General features: G+C 44.1%; 1 protein-coding gene across 2 annotated transcripts in view; it reads left to right on the top strand.

Moving 5' to 3' along the window:
• Positions 1-6,571, top strand: part of LOC149327275 (dermonecrotic toxin SPH-like) — a 60,579-nt gene extending 54,008 nt beyond the window's left edge. For both annotated transcript variants that reach the window (XM_089565031.1, XM_089565030.1), the window contains 2 exons: positions 826-1,066; positions 6,214-6,571. In XM_089565031.1, the coding sequence (XP_089421157.1) occupies positions 826-1,066; positions 6,214-6,337 (365 nt within the window). In that variant the 3' untranslated portion in view covers positions 6,338-6,571. The remainder of the gene's footprint in view (positions 1-825; positions 1,067-6,213) is intronic.
• The last annotated feature ends 2,531 nt before the right edge of the window (positions 6,572-9,102 follow it).

Below are 9,102 nucleotides of genomic sequence, written 5' to 3' on the forward strand. Positions count from 1 at the left end.
TCTTGTATTCGCTGTCACTTTTACGAGTGCTTAGAGTGACAACTAACTTGTACACGCTTGATTTAAAGTTCCTAGTGCTGCCCCCTCTGACAAATGGTTCCCTGCAATTTATGTACTTTCATCCATTTTACTCATCACTACCCACTTGCTATGGGTCCAGGCAGTGTCTCTGTCTTTTTTGTAGTGCACTAAAGAGCAATAAAAAGAAAGATAAATGAGTAAGATGGCGACCTCCAAATTTTGTCCTGATCATATATAAAAATATGCCCCGGCCACCCCCGGAAATTGACCTTGGCTGATTGGGACAAATATCGACGTCCAACCATAATTCAGCAAGCCTGACATGATGCCGACCTTCAAATTTGGCATCAATGATTTCCAAAAATGGGGCCTGGGCCACCTCAGAAATTTAACCTTGGTCGATCTGTACCACAATCGATGTCCAACCATAACTGAGTGCGCCTGACACTATAGCGACCTCTAAATACGGCCCACTCTATTGCCAAAATTTTACTTTAACGATTTAGGAATGCTTTCGTGCTATAATAGGTTTTCAGGTTGAAACCCTACTGAAAGCCTACAATCGCCGCTTGGAAAAATAACCTTGTTCTCGCCTTTTTTAGATTCTTTTTTCATAGAAGAACGCCACCCGCATAAGCAGAAATTGTCCTTTTCTTTCAGTCTGTGATGTTTAAGGGCCTAGGTAATCACTTACAAATATTTTAAACTTCAATAGCTTTTGTCCTTTTTATCGAGCATCGTTGTCCTTTTTATCGTTTTATCGAGCGTTGCAGTGAAAAAAAAATCACTTCAATTCACGCGCAGGATTCGACGTGAGTGCCTACAGCTTACTTAGCAGCATTGCTGCCTACTACGAAGAGGTGGGCATCGACCGACACAGATGGCAAGGTGACGGAACAATCAACTGTTTGATGAAGATCTACCCATCACTTCGGATGCGCCTGGTGACTGAACGGCGATCTGCAGACAACTCCACCAGGAACTACGTGGACAAGGCTTATGTTTGGACCGTCGACGACACTTTGACCATCAACCGATACCTAAGGTGCCTCGTTTTTTTTTTTTCTAGCTGAATGATGTATGTGATGGCACCGTCATAAGCTTTATATGTAATTGCTCTACGATCAACCAATTTGGAGGCTGCATGGCTATTGGCAGAAAGGCCAGTGGTTTTCCCATCAGGATGTTGGCATCCTTGGCGTTGAGAGTGCATCTAGTTTGCTAGATAACGCCCAAGTTCTACAAAATAGGAAATCCTCAGTAACTTGCAAGAAGACGTCATCTCAGCGCCCAGTATGGAAAACAAGAGAGGAATTTATTATAACGTACGCAATACGCTACTGAAACAGCACAAGCAACGCATCTGGCCATCAGTGATGCAAGTGTCAGTAAGCGTAGACAGCTGGGCTAGTTGGTGGTAATTAACACTACGACTCATCTCTCAGGCGCACATAAAGCATACGGACAGATGCAGAGTAGGCACCAGAGACACCAGTGTAATCGGTTCGTTTCCATCAAGTTGCTGCGCTAACCTAGAGACAATGATCTTAACGTCACCGTGCGCCCAGGCTTTCAATTCTTGCGCCAGCACCGCCGTCCTCGCCTAGGAGAGACACGTGCCAACGTCTTCTACATGGGCTGGTGCGGCAGCGCAGTCAGTTGAGCAGTAATATATTACAAATTTCTGCCTATTTCCACAGATGTAGATGTGATCTGTTTATCAGATTCTGCTAACTACGTCTGGTACGTACTGGTCTAACGACGCGGAATGCGCAATATACACGACATTCATCGTAGAGCTACGTTGAATAGCTTAGGTCATCAGTATCTGATGAACGCTAAAAAGCACCACGAAGTCTGAAAAAACCTAGCGCTGTCGTCGACTAGGCCGTGTCTGAGACTTTACAGTGTTGTTTTATGACGTCCAGCGTTCAAGGTAATCATCATAATCATCAAGACCCAACGTAGCAGCGATTCTTCGGCGTCGCGTGACAGTCTCGATACTGGCATTGTCTCTGGGTACCCGTAGGATAGAGCTACCAAACACATGGGATATACGAACTGGCGCCTCCAAACAGGGATGTGGGGAGATATTGGATAAAGCTCTTTATTATTCCCTGTCTGTAGTAGTAGTAGTAAAAACATTTATTTATTTATTTATTTTTTCAAAAGGAAGAGTTAGGGAGTAGGGGGATGGGGATAGATAGATGTGGAGCTACAGTGGTCGGTCTTCCCTAGTCCAGGATACCGTTGGCCTCCGCTGCTGCCTTGGCCCTCGTCACCAGCATAAGCTGAGTGCTCGGGTCGGAGTCAGCCAGGAGGGCCTCCCACTGTCTGTAAGTAATCGTCCTATACGTACCAAAAATGAATACGTACCAACTTGCCCAAATTTCTGCTTTACTCAATCGTCCTATACAGCGCCAACGGAAATCTACTACACGGCCACTAGGGATAATGGCGCGGCGACAGACGTGGCCTTCTTGCCTTCGAAGAAAGAGGTTGCGGCTATGGCGGGCACAGCAGCGGCCCAGGTTATTCATGAGGTCGCTGCCAATGCCCGGCTAGTCATTGGTCCCTTCAGTCCCCATCTACGAGCTATTTCCAGAGCCTATTCTGAGAGCTGGCCCCGCAATATACCTGCGCATACTTTCGTGGCGCCGCTCGATACACTGGAATTTCGCCGCCGGGGGTGCCAGAACCAGAGACGCTGACGCGACGCCGAACAAGCCCTGCACTTTGGTCGTCCCTTCAGACTAAGTACGTCGACTACACGACAAAGGCTTCTCACATATCACTCCCTTTAACACTCTCTTGAGCAAACGTCGGCTATGTTCTCCCCGCAAGCTTTCGAAACTAATCTGCCCAGCTGACTCTTGTAAGCGGTTGCTACATTCGCATTACATTGAAATCCACGCCACTAAGCTAGGAAACAATCCTTATTTCTCTTCGAGTTAAATCTGCTCCCTAAAACCATTTCGTCATTCTTTACACCGCGATTAATTTACTAGCATTTCTTTCCTAACACATACTTCTCTCTTGCTATCTCGTCTCACTTGTCCTTGTATGTTCTCTAGCTTGCGGCGTTGAACATAATTTATTTCAAGCCTTTTCTTTAGTCTTGTGAAAGAAACAGCACAGGGACGAAGCACGGAGCATGCAAACAGGAAAGGTGCTGTCCTTAGCGGTCACAGGCTCCGTTTTTGTCCCTGTGGTTTTGTTCCGAAGAATAATGTACCAACCAGCCAAACTCTCCGTCTTGCTACTTTTCTTGAGCCTCTATGTTACTGCCTTATAAAATGGCGCTGCCATGATACAACTAATATACACTTTTCTCGAAAACTAAAGCTAAGCTGCTATTCCCTAAATGAGAGTATACTTTCAGGTGATCAATAGTACCTTGCAAATAGGCTGCATTCATATTATCGAAAATATGTCACTGTTGTAGGTAGGATCTTTGGCCACTGCCGCCTCTAGATACATAGGCGATAAACTGAAATTAGAACAGCGGGGCTGTTCGCGTTTTTTTTTTCATCGCGTTCTTCTTTGTGTGGAAACAAAGGGGCACTATAGCCGATCATGATTGCATCATGGACACTAGAGAATTGTAAAAATGCGCTAAGGTCGGCCGTGATTGTAACAGAGATGACCCTAAAGTATTTTCTTACTATATACGCGTATATAATCACTTCTTCCCTACCATTTCAATTTTAGGCACACCGTTATTCTGTGCCTGTTTAGATCCGAAATCATGCTGCCTGCACTTCATTCGCTCACTTTTTACGAGTACAATCTCATCGGCAAAACAGAGCTTCCAAAGTATTCTAAATGAACTTTTATCCCAATCTCCCCATCATGCAGTCCTCTATTTACCTTCATGTAAACACATAGCGGATAGTAGCAGCAAAATCGCCTCTTTCGGCCTGACTGCATTCCTTCTTGAGATTCAGTCAGAGTAGTAGCTGTGCCGTCCGCTAAGGCTATTTTACAACCAATATTTAATATGTTTCACTGGTGGTTTCGGTCCCATCGTTGCCGTAACGCATCATGTTATCGTGACGCCACTGTCATGCGGCCGGCAACGGCATTTCAAAATGACGTCTTCAGCGAAAACCCTAAACGCGGAAGTGAGAACCAAGCACCTTAGCTAGTCAAGGGCAGTAATATGAAAGCGCATTGATAGGAATATTTTTCTGCACCTTCCTATATGCGTTTTCAAAACATCGACTGCAAACTTTCTTCATAATTGCCGACGCTTCGACTGAATCCAAGGCTTACTCATCATCTCACAAGGCTATCTGTTGGAATTTGGTGACCTTCTGATAATATTTCTATCATTTCACTCGCAATGCAAATGAGACATAGTCACTTAGTGGTGAATGAAGTCCGGAGAGCAAAAAGACTGTGGAAGTGACTTTTAAATAAAACTCTTTATTTGCGCTCGCCCGCAAAGAACTGAATACGGCGGCGGCGTTGCAGTACCAGGCGTTCTCGGCGGCCGTCGAATAGAATGCCCGCCGCTCTCAGCCGTGCTCAATTTAAAACTGATAGCGAACTTTTGAGATAAAGCGTGCAAAGTTAATAGAACATTCTGGAACAACGTAGAATCGGCTCCGCCTGGATGCGATTAATATATATAAATCTGGTCGCGTCTTGCATACCACACAAAGCGATAAAGCAGCTTGCCGGCAGCTTTGATGAATGAACATACAAACGTTAAAAAGACTCGCAGCAATATAATATTTCGTTTTCGTGCCGAAAGAAAACCTGATATGACTAATTTCTTTCGTAAGTACCTCTTAGGCAGAAGAAAGGTAAGTTTATAAGTCAAATTGTTGGAGTTGTTGGAGTTTATAAGTCTAATTGTTAAAAGTTGGATAACGCATTAAAGTCACCAAGGTAGGATTTTCCAGCCCACATAAAAATACCTACACCTACTCGATACCATGCATGTTCCGCACTACGCGCTCCATGAGCGGTCACTTTGTGGTCGATATGCGTTCTTCCAAAAAACTGCGCATCTTTTAACGAGGGCTTCAATGTCCACGTTCAGACCAGGCGAAAACAGCAACTTACGCGCTCGAGACTTCGATTTATTTATTCCAATGTGGCCTTCGTGAATTCTTCGAAGTAGTTCCTGAAGTATGCTAGACGGTATTACGGCCTTGCATCCCTGAACTAAAACACTCCCGACGACTACTATTTCACTTTCATAGGGCTTTAGTGTTCCAAGGAATGGAGGATTGCTTTGCAAAAAGTGGATGACTATATCCTCCAGTAGTCGTCCTTAAGCGTTTCTTTTGCCAAACGCCTCCAAATTGCTTCGCTGAGAAGTGATGAATGAACGCTTACAGCGTGAACTTCCACGTCATCGCCGGTGTTGCCGTCGTCTCCTGCTCCAGTTCATGCTATAGTCTAACTCAACAATCATTTCTTCGTCCTTGTTCGCTCTGTGTGCAACAACGCTTTTTGGGCACAGGAAATGAGGTAGTATTTTTTTACTTTCGCGAACCTGGCGCAGTGTTTGTTCGGCAGGTTGAAGCTATACTAAATGCAAATGCACTTTACAATTTAAAAAAAAAATTATATCAGTGCTACGAAGCGAGATCTAGGGGGCAGGTAAGGGTATTTTTTGTCCATTCAAAATTCTTGGACGCGTAACACAACTGCAGTGCGTTGAAGTTTTCGCAATCCGCGTCCTTTGAAATGCAATCAGTGAATCCTCTTAAGGCCTTTCCATATTTTACTCAAAAAAAGGTCACAATATCCAGTGAATTGCGGTGGTGGTGGGTTTTGGCCACGTTTCCGTTCCCAGTTTACAAGAACATATTTACTACAGCCCTGCAAAGCTTGCTAAGAGCTGCACAGTTTCAATTCACTTTTATTTTTTAATGCGTATGACACAAGCATATAGCTTCGAACCTGCACAAATTTGCAAGCGAAGAATAAAACTTTCGACCACTTTTTAAATGGGTTATAATCCACAAAAATCATCAATACTTAATTACCGCTTTTCCGTAACCATTACCGGCAATGTTCTTTTAATAGTTCCTAATTCGGCACCACATACAAGTATTTATCTCAATCTCAGGAAGTAACAAAGTTACCCAAGTGACATAGAGAACAGACGTGCTACTGTGTGTCGCAAGGAGAGAAACGTGCATGCTAATATCTGTTTCCTTTTTTTCTTCACAGCCTCGGCGTCGACGGCATCGTAACCAATAAACCAGCCAACGTGTTCAAGGTTCTCGAGGATGAGTTTTCAACCACCTACAGACTTGCCACAAGCGATGACGACCCGTGGCAGCGGATCCCGTGAGCACTAAATTTTAAAGCACTGCTGCGATTGAAGGATCAAAGCCAATAAAAACTTCGGTTAAGCTTTGACGACAACTTTATGTTACACGTTGAGGATCGTCGGCAAGATTCACAACATTCATCCAACAGGCCACCCTGAATAGCAAGTAAAATATAAAGCGCCTTGAAAGTTATTGAAATTGAAATTGAAATTGAATTCATTTTCAACCATGCGGACAAGTAAGTTACGTGTGTGACGGTCGCGTAGTCTGTAAAAATAATGACGATGCAGGATAAAGCAATTAAGCGGTTAACTATGTGCGTTTCGTTCAGCTATCATTTCAAAATATTTCACTCAGCTAGTCTGAACATTAGGTAAATTATTTTCTCATGCAGAGACCACAGTGTGGACGTATCGCGATGTTCTATGTGAATTTCTCCTCAACCAACAAATATATTTTGGTTCTTCTTTTGGCAGTAAGAATTTGCAGTTCGCGTTAGAGTTATCTAATCGTATGTCGTAAGGTAAATTTCCCGCGCAAAAGAAAAACCCCACAAACAAGCTTCTTTGTATCACATAAGCTGCCTTAACAGGCCGCTTTTCCTTTAGGCAACTCTGTCAATGAAGCCTAAGACTGCAACAACCTTGAGGGTGCAATGAAATTCAAAGAACATACTTCGGCCTTTATTATAGCTGGAAGAATAAAACGAAGCGCAAAAAATAATCGTTCTGTCATATACTCCTTTTGTTGCAAATGATGATTTTAACAACCATGTAGGCACTGTGACCTGATTTAAAAGCGCCATGATGACAGCATTGTACAAAAGCGTGCTGGTACCAGTCATCACAAATTAAGCGGGGACTGACTTCTTAAGCTGTGGTTTATTGCTACAGCTTTGATAAAAAATAGTGCGAACAGAGGGGTGAATAGCAGAGGAGGGACTTAGGCAGGAACTTGTTTTGGTATCTTCTTCTCCTTCACAACCATTAAATTATACGCCATGTATTGTAGAGTGACCTGCCACAAGTTACACATTTCCCAATGGCTTCACGCAGTATCTGTTCTGAGGCCTTCTGAATCAGTTCGGAGGGGAAATGGAGCTCATCATCTTCTTATACACTAGTGATGTCGACGGGCCTTCGAAGCAATTAGAGTACAGGGTAAAATTTTCTTATTTGGGTAGGGGAAAAAATTAAGGATCGTTTTGATAGCATACGCTTTCAAAGGAATTGCTGGAAGAAGCGACAACGTGCCGACTTCAAGACCAGGCCTGAAGACATCAGCGTGCTGCATGTAATGTCCGAACAACTGACGACGGTAGCTGTCCATACTTCTACTTTCGTTTGCAGCATGTGGTCACGTCTAGACACTGGATTTCAGAATTTTCAGTGGCGCCGTACGTAACCATAGCTACGTTTTTGGCATGAAGAACGTTTTTGGATGTTTTTGGAACGTTTTTGGAACGTTTGGAGACGTTTTTGGGATGGGGCACGTTTCATTAAACTGCAAGTGCAACGAGGAACATGGCCAGTGTGGTGTAGGGGCGCTACGAAAAACGCCTCTTTGCTTCCTCCGGCATAAACAACTTCGGACCTGATACTTTCGCTGCGATGTAGACCTTTCACAGCCGTTCTTCCTCCATTTTCATCGCTGGAGTGCTTTTTTTACCTGACGCAGGAATTCTGCCACGCCTGCGGCATGCGCCTCAAAGTGCTTCAGCGGACCATGCCTAGCTTTTCTGGACATCACCAACTAGCGTCATCTGTTGGCGCCCTATAGAGTATACATAGTCGCCGAAAAGGCGATATTGTGTAATTTTTACAAACTTGGAGAGTCGCGAAAAGAGGCCGTAATCTACTGTCTCGCTCGAAAGTCTCATCTGTAAAATTCTTCCTACACTGGCACAAAATATTTCTCTCGGACATAGGAAATCAGTGGGATGCCCTGAACATTCCAAATTTCACCGGTGATTCTGAGCATTCAGCGCCACGCCCATGTGGTGGAATGCTTGCAAACTACATTCATTTCTCTAGGTTAAGTGGGCTTGAGTAAGGCGGCGCCCAGGGAGCGCTTGTTAACGGCAGGTGCAAAAAGTAGATCAGCGATAAACAGGGTGGCACTAAGTTAGAAAATTATATATGCCGCCGTTAACAATGTAGATGAAGGGAACGAAGAGGGCAGCTTGGGTGCTGCAAAAAGCAAAGATATTTTATGTAAACGAAAGTTAATCCAGAGTACTGCAACTGGTGGTACAGATTTCGAAAGCAATACCGTATTTACTCGAATTTTAAGCACACCCTTTTTCAGTTTAGGTGTGCACTGCACACCGCACGCGCCTTCTAGACATCCTGCAGCGTCCTTAAGGTTTCATTTTGCAATGCTCATTGAAGGTGCCTCAGTGCTTATATGCCTAAAGCCCCATGCGCTGGTCTTATCGCAACCACTGCGGATGCACTTGTAATCACTCATGAGAATGAGCCGTACGTACAAGCTGAGACGCTGTTCAATCTTCAATCTCTTGAAAAGACGCTGCTGTTTCATGCCTCACACTGATGCAGACAAGGCGACAATGCGACGCTCAGTAATGCTGAATGTGAATTAGGCCAGAACACAGAGCCCCCCCCCCCCCCCCCTCCAAAAAGAGAAGTAAGCATCCGCCAGAGATCCGACAAACTTTAAGAAAAAAATTATAATACGCTTACCACTCTGAAAAGCGAGGTTTAGCGACACATGTTTATTTCAATCAATCAATCACTTTATTTCAGCTTTTTTTTTACAAAAACTG

This window comes from Amblyomma mixtum, chromosome 10, assembly GCF_055824585.1.
Source record: "Amblyomma mixtum isolate Tamu chromosome 10, ASM5582458v1, whole genome shotgun sequence".
Classification (NCBI taxonomy): Eukaryota; Metazoa; Arthropoda; class Arachnida; order Ixodida; family Ixodidae; genus Amblyomma; species Amblyomma mixtum.